The sequence below is a fragment of the Rhinoderma darwinii genome, chromosome 2 (assembly GCF_050947455.1).
Source record: "Rhinoderma darwinii isolate aRhiDar2 chromosome 2, aRhiDar2.hap1, whole genome shotgun sequence".
Lineage (NCBI taxonomy): Eukaryota > Metazoa > Chordata > Amphibia > Anura > Rhinodermatidae > Rhinoderma > Rhinoderma darwinii.
The window spans coordinates 247,559,176-247,579,734 of record NC_134688.1 but is presented as its reverse complement, the minus strand read 5'-3'; the positions used below and the strand labels follow the sequence as shown (position 1 = coordinate 247,579,734).

The following is a 20,559-nucleotide window of genomic DNA, read 5'->3' as shown; positions in this document are numbered from 1 at the left end:
TTTGATTTCCACAAGGAATACAGGAGAAAAGGCACCCCAAAATGTGTAACACAATTTCTCCTGAGTACGGAAATACCCCATATGTGGTTGTAAACGGCTATTTGGACATACGGCAAGGGTCTAAACGGAAAAAGTGCAATTTCATTTTTGGAGTGGAGATTTTACAAAATTTGTTTTTGACGCCATGTTGCATTGCGCTGAGGTACCAGTACAGTGAAACTCCCGAGAAGTGACCCCATTTAGGAAACTACACCCCTCAAGGAATTCATCTAGAAGTGTAGTGAGCATTTTGACCCCCAAAGGTTTTGCAGAAATTAGTGCACAGTGGATGTTGCAGATTGAAAATTGACATTTTCCACAGATATGCTATTTCAGTGCCCAATGTGTTGGGCCCAGCTTGTACCACTGGAGACATACGCCCCATAAATTGTTAAGCGGTTCTCCAGAGTACGGTAATACCCCATATGTGGTCATAAACTGCTGTTACGGCACACTGCCAGGCCCAGAAGGAGCGCCATTTGGCTTTTGGAGCGCAGATTTTGCTTGGTAGTAGTTTTGTTTAGTGTTTTACTGGTGTTTCAGTTTATAATGTGGGGGCATATGTAAGCTGGGTGGAGTACATCAGGGTATATGTAAGCTGTGCGGAGTACATCAGGGTATATGTAAGCTGTGCGGAGAACATCAGGGTATATGTAAGCTGTGCGGAGTACATCAGGGTATATGTAATCTGTGCGGAGTACATCAGGGTATATGTAATCTGTGCGGAGTAAATCATGGTATATGTAAGCTGGGCGGAGTACATCAGGGTATATGTAAGCTGGGCGGAGTACATCAGGGTATATGTAAGCTGTGAGGAGTACATCAGGGTATATGTAAGCTGGGGGGAGTACATCAGGGTATATGTTAGCTGGGCGGAGTGTATCAGGGTATATGTAAACTGCGGAGTACATCAGGGTATATGTAAGCTGGGCGGAGTGCAACAGGTCATAATAGGATGATGTAATAATGGGGTAAATGAATAATAAAATGATCCATGGATAGTGATGTACGCTTTGAACCAATCCTTTATGCACCGGCCGGATTATTGGGTGTAGGAGTCGCACTCCTAAAGGGTGTCCGTGGGATTGTACAAAACATCCGCACTCCAGCATTGTCTAATCTTTGACTTCTTCACTAGCCCCATATGTAGCACAGACCCCAAAATGTCATAGTTTCCGCTGCATTTACAGGGTCTACCAATGGGGGCTGCAAATGATGACGTGAGGTTTTAGGTGAACTGCACATATAAATTAGTCAAGGGCCGTCGTTTTGCATTATTACGTTCCAAGAGTCATAACTTTTTATTTTTCCGTTGACTAGCTATGTGAGTGCTTGGTTTTCATTGGACGAGCTGTCGTTTTTATTAGTATGATTTTGGGGTACATGCGATAATTTGATTTTATTCCAAAAAGGAGGAGACCAAAAAACAGAAATTCTTTCACTATTTTATAATTTTTTACCCGCGTTCACTGTGCAGTATAAACAACATGTTTACTTTATTCTGCGGTTCGATACGATTATGGCAATACCAATTTATATAGTTTTTATATGTTTTAATACTTTTACAAAATAAAAACACTTTTTTCTAAATAAAATGTTTTAGTGTCACCATCTCCTGAGAGCCATAACTTTTTTATTTTTTGTCGACGGAGCTTTATGAGGGCTTGTTTTTTGCGTGACACACTGTAGTTTTTATTGGTACCATGTTTGGCTACGCGCGACTTTTTGATCACTTTTTATTCAATTTTTTTGGAAACAACGTGACCAAAAAAGGAAATTCTGCCATTGTTTTTTATGGTATTTTTTTTACGGTGTTCACCGTGCGGGATAAATAATATGATATTTTTTTAGGCCAGGCCAATACGAACGCGGCGATACTTATTATGTCTAGTTTTTGTCTTTTTTTTTCATTTTTTTTCTAATTATAAAGGGCTTGATCAGGGAAACAAGGCGATTATTGTTTTTATTACGTAAAACTTTTATTTGTTTATCTAAAACTTTTTTTTTACTTTTTTTCACTTTATATTTTACACATACTAGGGGACTGGAAGATCTGATCTTCTGATCCCCTGTACAATGCACTGCACTACTTCTGTATGTACTTGTGTAGTGCAGTGTATTGTAACTGTCACTTTACAACTGACAGTTGAGCCTATTACGTCCTGCCTTGGGCAGGACCTAATAGGCTTCCGTACCTGGCAACCAGGAAGCCGTTGCTAGGCTTCCTGGTTGCCATTGCAACCATCAGAACCTCGCGATTTTTCGCAGGGGGGGGCAATGGGGTGCAGAGGGAGCCCCCTCCCTCTGTATCAATCACTTAAATGCCGCTGTCGCTATTGACAGCGGCATTTAAGGGGTTAACTACAGCGATCGGAGAGGACAGTGATCGCTGTAGTTGCAGTGAGATGTCGGCTGTATATTACATCCGATGAAGATGGAGCGAGCACAGCTCCTGTGCCCGCTTCATCCTCAGGGCGTTACTATACGCCTATTTTCGGGAAGGGGTTAATAAAAATAGTGTTTTTGTTTTTTTACACCGCTTTCTCTGATCTCCTCACGGATCTCACAGAAATGAGGAGTTCAGAGAAAGTGACAGGAGCTGTCTCCTGCAGACGACGTCACAGACGGCTGAGATTGGTCAGTCTTCAGAGACTGACCAATCACAGCAATCGCCGGCATTGGGGACTGCTAATTGGTCTCCAGGCCGGTAGCAGAGACGGTTAGCTGTCAATGACAGCTGCCGCCGCTGTTATGTCACTATGTGATTTCACATAGTGACAGTTTATTCCTTCTCCGCAATAGTACGGCGAAGGTACGCTGCAATAAGCGGCCAGCGACGTACTATTACGGCGAAGGTACGCAAGGGGTTAAGCTTTATCAGCAAAAAATATATATATTTGTTTTTGTTGGCAGAATCGCGCCTATTATCCCTGACAGCCATTTATCTCAAGGGCTCATGCAATATAAAGGCTGATTTTTCTAAGCAGAAACAATATGGATCCAACCGAATGGAGCTTAAACTATCAAGTCTTCCAGTTAATCACCCAGAAATGGGGACTTCCTGAGATAGATCAGAAAGAAATCACATAGTCCCCCTTTTCTTAACCCAAAAGATGCCTCAGTAGGTGTGGACCCATTACCTCCAATATAGGAATACCATCTGGCCTATGCCTTTCCTCCCATTTCCCTGTTACCCAGGGTCCTACAAAAGATGTGGAAAGAAAAAATTATTTCATTTTGTTGGCTCCATTTTGGCCCAAAAGAAGTTGGTTTTCTCTCCTAAACCATCTAAAACCTGGAAGACCCCATCATTTTACTCCATTCGATGGACCTTCTACATCAAGGGCCTGTTTTTTCATCCGGACCCTCAAAAGTTTTGGCCTTTTTGCATGGCTTCTGAGAAGTCCATCCTAAAATCTAGAGGCCTGCCTGACTCCGTTATTCAGACACTCTAGTCTAGTAGGAAAAAACAAACAAACCGTGTGTGTATATTTACAAAAGTCTACCTGACCTGTTCCATCCTAATATATCTCAAATTTGGGATTTTTTTTACAGCTAGGCCTCGATAAAGAACTAAGACCTAGCAAATTACATGTACAGGTCTCATCTTTGAGCAGTTTTTTTTTTTATTTTTTTATTAAGATTTAGCAAATCCTAGGTGAATTAAACGATTTATGAAAGCTGCAGTCAGACTTTAGGAGACTGTCTCAAATTTGCTTCCTGCATGGGATCTAAATTTAATCCTTAAATGACTAAGGCCCCATGCACACGACCATGTTCGGTCCGTGATATACGGTCCGCATGTCGGTCGCATTTCCCGGACCGAACACAGTGCAGGGAGCCGGGCTCCTAGCATCATACTTCTCTGACGCTAGGTGTCACTGCCCGTCCACGGAACTACTGTCCCGTACTGAAAACATGATTACAGTACGAGACAGTTGTCCCGCAGTGCGGCAGTGACACCTAGGGTCATCGAGAAGTATGATGCTAGGAGCCCGGCTCCCTGCACTGTGTACGGTCCGGGACATGTGGACCGTATATCGCGGACCAAACACTGTCGTGTGCATGGGGCCTGACTATGTCGCCTTTTGAACCATTAATATATTCAAATATCCGAGACCTATCACAGAAAACCTCTTTTGTTATGGCGATTACATGAGCCAGAAGAGTTAGCGAAATTCAAGCTCTCTCAATAAGACAACCTTTATTTAAGAATCCTGGATGATCAAATCAGACCCAAATTTCTTTGCTAAACTAGTCTCAGAATTTCATGTCTCAAGATTGTGTTGCTTTCCTTCTGTCAAAATCCTCTAACCAACGAGAGGCAGAGTTTCAATGCCTGAATGTACAGAGTGTGGTTTAAGATACCTTGATGTATCTAGTGAATGGCGATTAGATCAGAACTTACTTATTCAATTTCAAGGTCCAAATAAGGAAAAGAAAATATCAGAGTACTCTTTCTAATTGGATATAAAAGGCAATATGTCAATCATACACCATTCCAGGCTTCTCTCCTCCAGGCAAGTGACCACTTACTCCAAACACTACTGTTTGGACATTTTTCAACTAAAGATCTCTCATTTAGGAGAAAAGTACTTCAAGCAGTTGGTCCCTCCCTAAAGGTGATCATTTGGTATTCTCCTGTGGTGCTGTCATGGAGCATGACTGAAGAAAATAGAATGAGTTCTTACCTTTATTTCGGTTTCTAAGAATCCTCCATGACAGTACCCTTATTTCCCTGCTTAGGTGTCATTCGATGCTTATAGTCATTTGTAAAACACTGATGGAGTTAGGATGGGGAGGGGCTTTTAACCTCTCTGTGTTTCCTGTCGCTATTAGGGTGTAGAGTCATCTTCCTGTGGTGCTGTCATAAAGGATACCTAGAAACCGAATTACCGCTAAGAACTAAATAAATGTTTTGGCCACCTTACCTCCCCCAAAAAAAGGGACTAAAAAGTGATAAAAAATAAACATGTACCTCAAAATGGCACCAATAAAATCTACAGCTCGCCCCGCAAAAATAAGCACTCATACCGCTCAATCGAAGGAAAAACAAAAAAAAAAGTTTTGGCTCCTAGAATGTAGCAAAAAAGCGAATTTATTTTGAACAAATTTTTATTTTTCTTTGTAAGATTGGTAAAAGCCCTTTACTGTTTAAAATAAAAAATAGTTTTGTGCATGCAACTTTCCAAGATTTGTTCCTTACTATAAACCGTTGTTTGTTTCAGGACTGGATCTACACTCAGATTTGTGAGACAACTTCTCCTCTGCATCAACAGCTGATTCCACTGGTTGATGTTTACATTAACTCCATAATCACTCCTGCATCAAAGTCCAGCCCAGAAGCCACCAACAAACCAATCACAGAGCAAGAAATATTGAAGGTTTTCCAGGGTCACACAGGAGAGACTTTACGTCAAAACCAACGTAACAAAATTACTACTCAGTTGCTTCTACTCTATTACCTTCTCTCTTATGAAGAAGCTCTACTGGCTAATTCAAAAACATTAGGTTGGTAACTTAGTTTTATTATATTTGTTGATGAACTATTAATTCGTAGTTGTTTGTATGTAACTCCTTTTTGTTTTTTTCTATTGCTTGAAGGGGTTCTGTACTTATCACAAATTCTGCCCAACTGGTAGTAAATAGAAAAACAAGTAATTTGTGGGGTGTACCTATTATAAAATATTTTGCATTATTCCAACATTTTTATCTAGTGGCTCTAGTGTCACCAATATGTCTTGTACCAGACAACTGTTTTGCCTAGTCTGCATTTTTATTTTTAGAATATTTTAAACTCCTTTTTTTTCTTTTTTTTTCTTAGACCCTGTTTGCTATATTAACCTTTAACATATTTATTTACGGCTGCTTATACAGCACCATCATTTTTACAGGTAATAATGGCTCAAACCAGTCTATGTTCCCAGGTCCGTACTTTAGGGGTTTGCCGAGTGCACCATTTAATCACTTCTCTCGTACTCCATCTATCTCCACCCCCACCCCAACACGTGTCCATGAAAATTTTCAAAACATTTCTAATTTTTCCTCTAAAGTAATGTAACAAAAAAATATATAAAATTGCTATCACCGAGTGTGTAAAAGTTCAAACTATTAGAATATAACATTATTTAACCCGCATGGTGAAAGACAAAAATAAAATCACGCCCAAATCACTGTTTTTTTTTGTTTTTTTTTGGTCAAATTACTTAATTTTTTTAGAATAAGTGATCAAAAAGTTGTATGTACCAAAAAATGGTAACAATAAAAACGACAGCTCGTCTCACAATTAATAAACCCTCACACTGCTCAAATGACGGAAAAAAAGAAAAAGCTAGAATATGGTGACACAAAACAAGTTTTATTTTTTAACAATTTTTTTTTTCTTTGTAATAGTAGTAAAACATAAAAAAACCGAAACAATATAAGTTTGGTATTGCCACAATCGTATTGACCAGCATAATAAAGTTAAGTTGTCGTTTTTACTGCATGTTGAAAGCCGTAAAAACAAAACCCGAAAAACAATCGTGGAATAATTTTTTCCCAATTCCACCCCACCATGATTTATTTTTTTCCCAGTACTTTATATAGTACTTTTAAATAGTGCCAATAGAAACTTCAACTCGTCTTGCAAAAAAATAAGCCTTCGCACCACTCCAGTGGCAGAAAAATAAAAAAATTATGGCTCTTGGAAGGCAGGGAGTGAAAATTGGCTTGGACTTCAAGGGGTTAAAATGCTACTCCGCATTTTATACGCAAAGGCACAGTCATGCAACTGTGTGCCAAACTGCAATATTTCATAAAGAAAATTATATTATATATTAAGTATATTTGTGGCTAAAAGTGTGATCCAAGCAGAAAATGAGATGCATTACACATCCTAAAAGTAAAAGTTCAATATGTGCAGAGCTCATAAAGACTGCCTATCTCTACATGCACATGTCTTCATAAAATCACCAGAATTGAGAAGACCAAAAATCTGGTTTTAAACTGGAAATGTAAAAAAAAAAATAAGGAACAACCTATAAAATACAGGGATTATACACCTTAAAAAGTGAGTGTGCTCCCAAACCCTATATATTTCCTGAAAGTTGACAACCTGAGAATTGCAATTGTCTTGCCGTGCTGTTGGCAGCCATGTCCACCTTCACATAACTTTGTGGCAAACGGAAAGATAGAAAAAAAATTACAAAAAAATATTCATTAAAACATACATTTGTGCCTAAAACTCACATACACGCAGAGGTTTACACAAAAACAATGTAAAAATAATAGATGAAGTTCATATACACCACAAGCATCTATACCAGGGGTCTCAAACTCGGCAGGGTAAGTGGGCCGCATATAGAAAAAATGGGAAGTTGACGGGTCGCATTACTTTCAAATTTGATACAATACTAAATTATTGTTAATCAATTTGTTATTTGAACTACTATAACACTATATTACTATAATACTACATTACTATAATAATAGCGCTAGGTTTAAAATTTGAGATATTTCTCCACGTGCTTATTTCAACAATCCAGCTTTCCAGTTTAAGTGTCGCTAAATGCAGTCCGGTGGCTCAGTTAGCACACATGTCAAGATTGGGCAGCCCTTTTTTAGATAGTGCCGCAGTGCCCTCTGTGGATGCTGCCGCAGTGCCCTCTGTAGATGCTGCCGCAGTGCCCTCTGTGGATGCTGCCGCAGTACCCTCTGTGGATAATGCAACACACCCCTAGATAAGGCCACAGTGCCCTCTGTAGATAAGGCCACAGTGCCCTCTGTAGATAAGGCCACAGTGCCCTCTGTAGATAAGGCCACAGTGCCCTCTGTAGATAAGGCCACAGTGCCCTCTGTAGATAAGGCCACAGTGCCCTCTGTAGATAAGGCCACAGTGCCCTCTGTAGATAAGGCCACAGTGCCCTCTGTAGATAAGGCCACAGTGCCCTCTGTAGATAAGGCCACAGTGCCCTCTGTAGATAAGGCCACAGTGCCCTCTGTAGATAAGGCCACAGTGCCCTCTGTAGATAAGGCCACAGTGCCCTCTGTAGATAAGGCCACAGTGCCCTCTGTAGATAAGGCCACAGTGCCCTCTGTAGATAAGGCCACAGTGCCCTCTGTAGATAAGGCCACAGTGCCCTCTGTAGATAATGCAACACACCCCTAGATAATACCAGTGTCCTCTTCAGATACTGTCACACACCCACTTGTAGATAACGCCACAGTGCCCTCTGTAGAGGCTGCCACAGTGCCCTCTGTAGAGGCTGCCACAGTGCCCTCTGTAGAGGCTGCCACAGTGCCCTCTGTAGAGGCTGCCCCAGTGCCCTCTGTAGAGGCTGCCCCAGTGCCCTCTGTAGAGGCTGCCACAGTGCCCTCTGTAGAGGCTGCCCCAGTGCCCTCTGTAGAGGCTGCCACAGAGCCCTCTGTAGAGGCTGCCCCAGTGCCCTCTGTAGAGGCTGCCCCAGTGCCCTCTGTAGAGGCTGCCCCAGTGCCCTCTGTAGAGGCTGCCCCAGTGCCCTCTGTAGAGGCTGCCACAGAGCCCTCTGTAGAGGCTGCCCCAGTGCCCTCTGTAGAGGCTGCCCCAGTGATGGAGTCCCAGGCAGAGCGCTAGTAGGCTCTTCCTGGGACTCCAGCTGTGCTCCTGACATCACTGGGACTCCTGCTCTGGGGAAGCCCCTGACATCATTGTCGATGTATGGAGAGCGATGTCAGAGGCTTACCCAGAGTCCCGGAGCAGAGCCGACACCAGCGCTCTGCTCGGGACTCCGGCTCTGGGGAAGCCCCAGACATCGCTGTTCATATGTAAACAGCGATGTCAGGGAATTCCAGAGTCTCGGAGCAGAGCCGATACTAGCGGCTCTGTGTCCCGCGGGCCGCAGATGACATCCCTAGGGGCCGCATGCGGCCCGTGGGCCGCATGCTTGAGACCCCTGATCTATACCAAGAAGAGCTTGTGCACACCATAAACCACTACTATGCTACCAAACTACATTTTCTGAGCGCACAGCATACCGTGTATAAAAATCCAACTTCATTATTTTTACACCACCACCCTCATGCAACTTCACATCAAACAGTGATTATAAGCAATAATACATGAAAATTCAACTTGGCAACTAAAATGCATACTCAAGCAGACCCCTTACGCAAACGAAATGTGCTTTGCAAAAAACTGCAAGATATGAGGCGTTCATACATATCACACGTCTACATTTACATGTGCGTGTGTTAAATAAAACAATAATACTTCAAAAGTGAGTCAACCAATCTTTGCATGACAATTTAATTGGAGGTTATTTAGGTATATTATGTTTCATCCCCCTATTCAAACTGAAAGGATGTGTTCACACGGCGCGGTCAAAGCGTGTTTTTTACCGTGTTTTTTTTAAAGAAAAAAACATGCTTTACTGCTCCGTTTTGCCAGGATTCTGCAAAAATCGTAGCGATAAAACACAAATTGACCAACCTAATTGATAATCTCCTATAACTAAACCTTATCCAATGCGTTAAAGCGACCCTCCTGTCCCAGGACAACATTTTAAATATGATGGTGTATATGGAGTAATATTACCTGGTGCCCTCCAATTGTGCCCCTCTTCCGTGGATCTGCTGTTTTTGAGTCCCCTCTGTGCTGTTCCAAAATGAATGCAGCGATTCTTAGACTACGTGTCTGAGACATTGCCACTTTTATCAGATTAGCCAGAGATGCTCACGCGAGCAGTTCTGTCCAATCCCTGAACAGAGGGAGTGTCATTTTGAGACTACACAGAGGGTCCCTGAAACAGCAGATTCACAGCATAGGGGTGCAAGTGGAGGGAACAAGGTAATATTACTCCATATACCCCATCACATTTATAGTTTTGTCCTGCGACCGGAGGGTCGATTTGAACGAATACTGATTTTTTTTGAGTGGAACTAGTTGGAAACTATTTTGACATTTTGTGGCGACCGTCAGTAGGTGAAAATGTATTTTCTGACTGACGGAAATCTTTTCCACCCATCAGAAATGTTTTCATGATATTCATTATCGCTGTGACTGTAGAGTGTAACTGATATTGCTAGAGAAGCGGATAGCAGACTGTACACTAAAGATTGGGTACGGACAGGATAGGGACAGTGCAAAATGTATAAACTTTATTGATTGTGTTTGGGGCGAATTGTTTGACGCTACGATCCAGACGCTGGTAAACATCAGTAAATGGCCTAATTAGGCGCAGAGTGGAGATTAGATGAAGTATTGCACATCTGCTCACTCCTTTTCCAAAAAAATAAAAATAAAAGACCCTCGTTTGACAAGTATTCTCTCTGATTGATAAGGGGGGAGGGGGTAATAACATGAACCGCAATTCATCTTCCTACTCCCCCTGGTGTCTTCTACAGCCATACAGTGATAGGAGGAGGATCACATATTATCCTCCTCTCCCTACACACTGCCTACAGGTCCCCCGATGGCCGCATCCTCCACATGGCTGTAGTGAGAGCGGAAAATATATGCAGTTCTCTGAGCCTTTAGTAGCAAGGAAGTATTGGATATAGGGTTGTCACGATACCAGAATTTGGACTTTGATACTGATACTTCGTGTAGTATTTTGATACTCGATACCAAAACGATACTTTGCCAACAATAATAAAAATTAAAAATAAATCCTACATTTTCTGATGTGGGACGTGTAGTGTGATTCATTTTGAACCACCATGTGCCTCACGTTAATAGAATTTTACCCCAATGGACAACATTGGGTTAATGTGTGAGGTACATGATTGGGTTAATTACTATTAATGTGAGGCACGTGGAGGCTCATAATTCATAATACCTCGTGCCTCACATTAATAAGTGAAAGAAAGCAGTGTTTTTTTTTATAACAGCGTAAACATCATAAATGACGCTATTTATTTTAGTTATTATGGTCGCGACAAAACCGAATGTGTATAGTTTATGTATTGAGACTTATTTTAATGTTTATTGTAAAAAATGTGTGTGTTTTTTTTTTTAAATTTAACATTCCTTTATTTTTTAAACTTTAATGTACTGGCATATATCTATGCACCAGTACATTAACCTGTGTACTGATAGTACACAGGCAGTTGTTAGTACATACCTAAGTATGCCATAACAGGAAATATGGTCAGACAGCCCTGGGGTCCTTCAATGGACCTGGGCTGTCTGCCCTTATATGGTATGTCCCTCAATCGCGTCACAGGGATTCCATGTGACGCAATCCAAAGGGCATCCCCCCTTCTCATTTACCCCTTGAATGCTGCGGTCAGATTTGATCGCAGCATTCAAAGGAATCGCGGCAGAGGTGAGGTTCCTCTGATTTCCGCCATTCGAGCTCCTGACAAGTGCGCGCGCGGTCAGCATGAGGTGATGCGGCCGGCGCCGCACTAACGATTGGCGGTGCAGGCACTTTGCGGTGCGCCCGCCATGTTCTGTCTTCAGTGCCGCCGGTCATTAGTGCAGCGCTGGCTGCATCACATCATGCTGACCGCGCACACACTTGTCAGGATTCAGGAGCGGGGCAATGGCTGTATTACACAGCCGCAGCCCCGCTCTAACAACTTTCATGTGTTACTATACTTAGCTGTGCAGCTGCACAGCTTAGTATCGAAATACATGAAATTACGGTATCGAACAGTTGTGGATGCACAGCATCGAAACACTATCGAAGTTTCGATGCATCGTGCAACCCTAATAGGATATGTCATTGACTACTGAAGTGTCTCCCTGCCAGGATGTATGAGATATGTCCTTGTCAGGGGAACGGTTAATACTCAAATAATTTTGTATACATTGAGACTTGAATCCATCACCTTGGTCAGTAGACTGATCTTACTTTCTAGGATTGCTTGCTCTGTTAACCTTAATATCTAATTTACATGAAAAGCTAAAACTTCAGTTTTCAAATGTTAAAATAACATTAAAAAGAGAAATACTAAGCAATAATGTGGAAGAAACCGATTAAAATAGCTAATTTCTGCTGTAATTACAGCGGCCATGCAGAAGAAACCAAAGTCTTACTCTTCATTATTAATGGATCAGATTCCAATAAAATACCTGATTAGACAGGCACAAGGACTACAACAAGAACTTGGAGGTAAGTGACTATTTGTTTTTTGGTATGCTGATATTTTTTTTTTATGTCCTTTAGAGAGACTGTCTAAACTCTAGAATATCTCCATTTGTGATGCAGTTATATGTATCCATTAAAGGCCGTTAATGTCCGGTCTGAACAGCTCTTTCATGCTGGGGAGAGGCTGGCTAGTGTTCTTCAATGGTATTACTGACCAAAAGCCCAGGAAAATGTCTGACCTATACCCACCCCCACGATCACTACTTTGTCTTGCATTTCGTATGAGATGCTCCAGAAACATTGACTTACATATATGTGAATGATATTGACAATTATCTAAGTGGACATGTTTGTTGCTAAAACTTCATTTTGCAACGTGCTAATCCATCTATAAATGTGGCAAGAATCAAAATGGCGCCTTTTGTTTCCGATTTTTATAATTTTATTTTTTCCTGTGTGCAATTTTATTTGGCAACTATTGTGAAAGCTCAGGGCTAATAGAAGGGTAAAGGATGTCCACCAGGTAGAGTGGAATGCTTAACTATTATTACTGCTTTCTATTTTCCAGGTTTACACTCTGCCTTGCTGCGCTTGCTTGCCACTAACTATCCTCATCTGTGCATTGTGGATGACTGGATATGTGAGGAGGAAATTACTGGTACAGATGCTCTCTTAAGGAGGATGTTGATGACAAATTCTACCAAAAATCATTCCCCAAAACAGCTACAAGAGGGTGAGTTTGAATGGACACTAAAGGCCCTCTGTGTAAATAGGGCAACGATCAGCCGATGAATGAGCAAACTCTCTTTCATCGGCTAATTGTATCGTTTATGCAGCACAAAATATTATCGTTGTCGGCAGCACATCTCCCTGTGTAAACAGGGAGAAGTCCTGCCGACATGATAGAAATTAATGGGGGCGTGCGATCATAGCAACGAACAATTGTCCCCACACATAGCTCCTTGTTAAAGGAGCAAACGAGCGCTGATCAACGTTCTGTCTCAGGCTTACTTCGGGTCGTGTAAGGCTGTGTTCAAACAGAGTTTTTTGCAGGAGGAAAATTCCTCCTGCAAAAACTGCTCCAGACGGTTTTTGCACAGTGGTTTGACAAAAACTCGTCAAAACACTCGTCGAGGCGTTTTTTTTCCTCCTTCTGACTGATTGAAATGGGGTTTTGGAGGCGGAAACCGCCTCAAGATGGGTCATGACGGTAAAAAAACTCGCATTTTCGGGCGGTTTTTGAGGAGTTTTGCGGCGCGGTTTCCGCGTCAAAAAACTCTGTGTGAACAGGGCCTAAGAGGACCCTAACTTTCCAAACAACCTATGCTAAATTAATAAGATAATTGTATTAATCTCTGAGAAAATATGAAATGTTAAATACTTTTGTGTCAAAAAAGACAAAAGTATAATAGGTATGATACCTTTATTGGCTAACCATAAAAGTTCTATATGCAAGCTTTCAGAGCGCAGAGGCTCCTTCTTCAGGCAGTTTACAAATGAATGACTTAGAAAAAAGCACAATCTCTGAGAAAAAAATTCATATATTACAACAGCTCATAGATTATATACACAAAGAAAAATAAACCAAAACATCATCAATAACATATCGATACACACAAACATAAATAAATATAACGACGGTTATTGACAGACGACCATAACATTCACACATACTCCATACATATTAGCTATAGCTTATCTACTAAGATCAATAATACTTCAGTTCTAAATTGGTTTATTAACTTCTTATAAAAAGTAACACACCCTAGTAATTCAACAACTTTACTGACCTATTACAGGCTACTATTGCTGTCTGCACAAACCACTTCATAAATCTATCTTTATTGCACCTCACTTTAAGGAAGCGATTACTAAAGGTACTCTGCTGTTTGACAAACAGTTTGTTCAGTGGGTGCGATGGATTTGCTAAAATGCAACGTACGCTTTTCAAGAACTCTTTTATCCCGTATCTTCTCAAAACTGTCCAACTGACATCCGCACTCCTTACATATTACAGAAAAAAAAGTGCACTTGCTACTACAGATCGGTAAAACATGATTAAAGAAGACCTCCAGTGGTAACACAACTTTCCATGTCTGCATTCCCCATCTTACTGTATACCACACTCTACACTTCTTTTATGTATTCTGGACTTACTTTATGAACTGCTGCCTTGTCTTGGCTTAGAAAAAGCCTCCATTTTGAATCTTAGATTTCCCCAGCTTTCTCTTCCTCTCTGCTTTGCCATCAATGCCATGATGCTTCAGCACAGCATCACATGACCAGCTAAAGACAATACCATTTATGCAATTCTTTGGTAAGTAACTGCAACTAGGTGCCTCTCTTCCTGTAATCAACACCCCTTGTTGTCAAGCAAAAGCTGTTCCTAAGTACAGGGCAGAATTAACCCCTTGGAGGCACGACCAATTTCATTTTTTTCATTTTCGTTTTTTCCGCTCCGCCTTCCAAAAGCCATAACTTTTTTTATTTCTTCGTCGACATAGCCGTATCAGGGCTTGTTTTTTGCAGGACAAGTTGTATTTTTTCATGGCTCCATTTATTGTACCGCATGATGTACTGGGAAGCTGAAAAAAATTATCTGGAGGGTGAAATAGGAAGAAAAACAGCAAGTACGCCATTTTTTGCGGGGTTTTGTTTTTGCGGCATCCATCAGGCGGTAAAAACTACATGTGCACCTTATTCTACAGGTTGATACGATTACGGCGTAAAATTACTTTTAAAAAAACAAAGTATTTGCTAAAAAAAAAATTCTCGGAGCCATAACTTTTTTATTTTTCTGTCAATTTAGTGATGTGCTGTCTTAATTTTTGCGAGGCGAGCTGTAGTTTTCACCGATACCATTTTGGGGTATATGTGACTTTTTGATCACTTTTTTTATTTAATGTTTTTTGGAGAGCTAAGGTGGGCAAAAAACAGCAAATTGCGTGTTTTTATATTATTATTTTTTACGGCGTTCACCAAGCGAGTTAAACAACGCTATATTGTGATAGTTGACTTTTACGGACGTGGCGATACCCGTTATGTTAACTTTATTTTTTAACATTACTTTAGGGGAAAAGGGGGATTTTTTGAACTTTGAATACTTTTTTTTTTTTTAACAAAAAAAACCCTTATTTTAACAGTTTTTTACTATTTTTTATTAGTCAACCTAGGACACTTGAACCAGCGATCGTTGGATCGCTAGCATGATATACTGCAATACTAATGTATTGCAGTATATCGTGATACGGACAGTCTCCTTTGAAGCCCTGCCAGAGGCAGAGTTCAAAGATGGCAGACCTGAGGGCCTTCAATAGACCCCCAGGCTGCCATAACAACCATTGTAAGCGGCCGATCGTGACTAATTGTTAGTCTAACAATTTAAATACCACGTGCACAATTGACCGCAGCATTTCAGGTATTAAATGGGTGGATTCAAAGCGAACTTTGATTATGCCCGCTGGAGTGAGGTGTCTGCTGTGTAACACAGCCGTCACCCGCCGAGTGTGGAGCGCGCTCCATACTTCCCCTTGGCGACACTTCAGTAATAGTACGTCGTATGTCGCCAAGGGGTTAATGGACTGTAGAAAGTGGGTGTGTCTTTTCACTGCCTACCAATAGAAGTCTATGGAGAGGGGAGGGGGGAACAGGAGCAGAGAGACACACAGACACGCTGCACATAGAAGTTCATAGAGGGGGAGACACAGACGCTGTCTATAGAAATCTATGGAGAGGGGAGGCGGTAGCAGGAGGAGGGAGCAGGAAAAGAGAGACTAACGCGCTGCTCATACTAGTTTTTAGAGAGGGGAACACGGAGAGAAAGACACACGCTGCCAAAAAGAAGTCTATGCAAAAGGCTGAAGAAGAGAAAGAGACGCAGACACTCTGTCCATACAAGTCTGAGAGGAGGGGGGAGCAGGAGCAGAGTGAGAAAGACCAGCACAGATGTGCAGCAGCTGCTGGTAAGAGTTATAGCTCACCCCAGTGCTGGTTTCACAGCTACACTGCTCATTGCTGATGTATAATGTTCTCCACGCATGCTGCTGCAGCTTCTATATACACTGTTTTGCCAAAAGTATTGGGACATTTACACATTACAAATACAGGAGCTTTTATGACATACCATTTTAAATCCATAGGCATTAATATGGAGATAGTCATTCCTCCCCCTTGCAACTAAAACAGCATCCACTCTTCAGTGAAGGCTTTCTACATGATTTTGGAGTGTGTCTGTGGGAATTTTTGCCCACTTATCTAGAAGACCAATTTGAGGTCACAATCTAGCAATCTCCGTTCTAGCTCATCCCAAACATGTTCGATGGGGTCAGGGCTCTGTGCATGCCAGTCAAGTTCTTCCACACCAAACTTGCCTAACCATGCCTTTATGGACCTTGCTTTGTGTGTGCACTGGGGTACAGTCATGCTGGAACAGAAAAGGGCCTTCCCTAAACTGTTCCTTCAAAGTCGGAAGCATACAATTGTTCAAAATGTCTTGGTATGCTGAAACGTTAAGATTTCCTTTCACTGGAATTAAGAGGCCTAGGCCAACCCCTAAAAAAACACCCCGATAGCATTAGCCCATCTCCACCAATCTTTACAGTTGGAACAATGCAGTCAGGCAGGTAACGTTCTCCTGGCATTCACCAAATCCAGATTTGTCCATCAGTCTACCAGATAGAAAAGTGTGATTCGTCACTTCACAGAACATCATGTCTCCACTGCTCCGATGTCAGTGTGCTTTATACCGCTCCATCCGATGCTTGGTTACGTAGCTGCTTGGCCATGGAAACCCATGCCATGACGCTCCCAGGGCACAGTTTTTGTGCTGATGTTAATTACAGAGGAGGTTTGGAATGCTGCAGTTATTGAGTCAGCAGAGCATTAGCGACTTTTATGCACTATGCGCCTCAGCATTTGGCGACCCCCGCGCTGTAGCTTTATGTGGTCTGCTACTTTGTGGCTGAGTTTCCATGGTTCCTAAACGCTTCCACTTTGCAATAATACCACTCACAGTTGACCTGTGGAATATCTAGGGAAGAAATTTCACAAACGGACTTGTTACAACAATGGCATTCTGTTACAGTTACATAGTTACATACATAGTTACATAGTTTGTACGGTTGAAAAAAAGACACATGTCCATTAAGTTCAACCAAGGGATAGGAAAGGGGAAGTAAAAAGTTTCTACACATAGGAGCTAATATTTTTTTGTTCTAGGAAATTATCTACCGTATATATCGGCGTACAAGACGAATTTTTACACCCTTAAAAAAAATGTCAAAAGTGTGGGGTCGTCTTATATGCCGGATATTGTCTTGTACACAGGTTGTGTGTTACCTTGTGAGCCTGCAGTCCGGTACACAGGCTCCCGGGATGCACGGAATCCGCCACGGATCTGAGGGAAGCCGGTATTAGCCGCCAGGGAACATCTCTGTAAGATCCTGTAAGCCTCCGTAGATCTCCCTTTCCTCTCATTCCCTGCCTCTCAGATCTCGCGCGATGAAGCAGCCTATCTGCGCATGCGCGAGTTCAAAGAGACAGAGAGTCCTGGGTACTGCCGCCGATGTCCATAGTGAAGCGCTCCTGCACGAAATGGCGAGTATATCTTAAATTCTATATTTTAAGGGTAAAAGTTGGGGGTCGTCTTATACGCCCAGTCGTCTTGTACGCCGACATATACGGTAAGCCTTTTTTGAAGCCATCTACTGTCCCTGCTGTGACCAGCTCCTGCGGTGACTATTCCATAGATTCACTGTTCTCACAGTAAAGAAGGCTTGTCGCCTCTGAGGGTTGAATCTTTCTTTTTCCACGCTGAAATTCAGTGAGCTCTTTAGAATGACCCATTCTTTCACATATGTATGTAAAGGTAGACTGCATGGCTAGGTACTGGATTTTATACACCTTTGGCAACCTTTGACTGAATGAAATACATGAATTCATTATTTAAAGGGAATGTGTTGCTAGCAAAAAATGTATTTTTTTTTTTAGCTAAACAATTAGTGTGTAGGTGATTAAACATTGTTCTAATTTTTTTTATTTTTTTCACGAGTCAGGAAATATTATAAATTAGATTCTAATTTATAATATTTCCCAGCACTGGTCACTAGATGGAGCAATTCTCAAAATTGCAGCATTGCATGTGGTAAAGCAACCACATTGCTTTATGCTGCAAAATTGGAAAAAATCCCTCGCTCTAGTGAGCTCTTAGAATCCCCCCCTCCTTTATCCTGGCTAGTGCCGGGAGAAACGAGGGGATTGAACGGTCAAACCTCCTACACTGTGTGTCGCCATTTTTTGAGCTAACACACAGTGTAGAAGGTTTACATACAGTAGTAAACACACACTGAAACATGAACATACATAGAAATCACTTACATGCTCCTGCCGCCGCCGCTCCTTCCGCTCCGTCTGCTGCCGCTGCTCCAAGTGCACAAGTCCGGAAGCTGCGACCGGAAGTAGTAACCTTACTGTCCGGCCGCGACTTCCGGTCTACAGGAAAATGGCGCCGGACGGCGCTCAGTTCAGCTTGGACTATGTGGGAGCGGCGCATGCGCCGTTCCCACACAGACGGCGTACACCATAGTGGATGGAACGGGCCCCTTTCGCATTCACTATGGGACTGTAGCTGCCGTATTCCATGTCTGTATGTGTCGTTAATCGACACATACAGAAATGGAAAAAAAAATGGCAGCCCCCATAGGGAAGAAAAAGTTAAAAAATAAAAAAAGTAACACACAAACACACAAATAAATACAAAAGTTTTTAATAAAACACTAACATCAAACTGATATAATTTTTTTTTTGGGGTGACACTGTTCCTTTAAGGCATTTCCCAATACTTTTGTCCATATAGTGTATCTGTAGTAGATAGAGATAGGAGAGCAGGATTCTTCTCTATGAGTTCTGCATATAGAAGACATGATAGCAGTCTTCGCCCACCGGCTGTCGCACCTCTTCTCTCTACTATACTGTATATTACACTACAAATACCGTAGTCGCCTGGCGCTGGTCATTCCATCAAAAAGACGGAACCCTTGCACAACTGAGACAAATGGAAACCATTTGCACCGGATCAGTCACCGTGGAAATCAATGGTGATACAAACGGAAACCTATGGTTTCTGTTTGTTTCAGTCCGGGTTCCGTTCTGACAAGAAGCTACGACAGAACGGAACCCTGACGCAGATGTGAACGAAGCCTGAGTGAGACAGCGATCATAGTTGTCAGGTGCAGCTACCAGCTGTACTGAGTAAAAGCCGACACACTTTCTGACATCACTACATGGATGCTAGGAGCAGCACTGCAATAATTTTGGCTGGCTGGCTGAGGTTGAATGTACTGTGAAATATACTAAGCGTGCTGTCTGAATTCCACGCTATAAAATGAATCACCCGGCACAATGATCTTCTTAGTAAAATAGCATATATCATCTGGGAGTTAGTGGAAGGGTCCAAGTATCTAATTTAGCATCTAAACAAATAAATCCTTCTCATTATATATCCTATTGCATGAGAATAAGACTTTCTGCTGTATATAGTAAACAGCACTTCTGTTTAAGTGATTGACTTTTATATGACCAGTAAATACTGATCAGGTTAGAAGTGCTTAACCCCTTCCCTCTTTAGCCACTTTTGACCTTCCTGACAGAGCCTCATTTTTCAAATCTGACGTGTCACTTTATCTGGTAATAACTCCGGAATGCTTTCACCTATCCAAGCGATTCTGAGATTGTTTTCTCGTGACACATTGGACTTTATGTTACTGGCAAAATTTGCTCGATATGTTCAGTATTTAATTGTGAAAAACACCAAAAATTAGCGAAAAATTGCAAAAATTTGCATTTTTCTCAATTTAAATGTATCTACTTGTAAGACAGGCAGTTATACCACACAAAATTGTTGCTAATTAACATCACCCATATGTCTACTTTAGATTGGCATCGTTTTTTGAACATCCTTTTATTTTTCTATGACCTCACAAGGCTTAGAACTTTAGCAGCAATTTCTCACATTTTCAAGAAAATTTCAAAAGGCTATTTTTACAGGGGCCAGTTCAGTTGTGAAGTGGTTTTGAGGGCCTTATATATTAGAAACCCCCAAAAAGTCACCCCATTTTAAAAACTTCACCCCTCAAAGTATTCAAAACAGCATTTAGAAAATGTCTTAACCCTTTACACATTTCACAGGAATTAAAGCAAAGTAGAGGTGAAATTTACAAATTTCATATTTTTCTGCAGAAATAAATTTTTAATACAATTTTTTTTATAACACAGAAGGTTTTACCAGAGAAATGCAACTCAATATTTGTTGCCCAGTTTCTGCAGTTTTAGGAAATATCCCACATGTGACCGTAGCGTGCTACTGGAATGAAGCACCGGCCTCAGAAGCAAAGTAGCACCTAGTGGATTTTGGGGCCTTATTTTTGTTAGAATATATTTTAGGCACCATGTCAGGTTTGAAGGGCTCTTG

At 41.5% G+C, this 20,559-nt stretch overlaps 1 protein-coding gene across 1 annotated transcript in view; it reads left to right on the top strand.

The window, feature by feature from the left end:
• Nucleotides 1-20,559, top strand: part of INTS2 (integrator complex subunit 2) — a 103,409-nt gene that overhangs the window by 63,860 nt on the left and 18,990 nt on the right. The window contains exons 14-16 of the mRNA XM_075853023.1: nt 5,268-5,550; nt 12,012-12,116; nt 12,661-12,825. Of these exons, the coding sequence (XP_075709138.1) occupies nt 5,268-5,550; nt 12,012-12,116; nt 12,661-12,825 (553 nt within the window). The remainder of the gene's footprint in view (nt 1-5,267; nt 5,551-12,011; nt 12,117-12,660; nt 12,826-20,559) is intronic.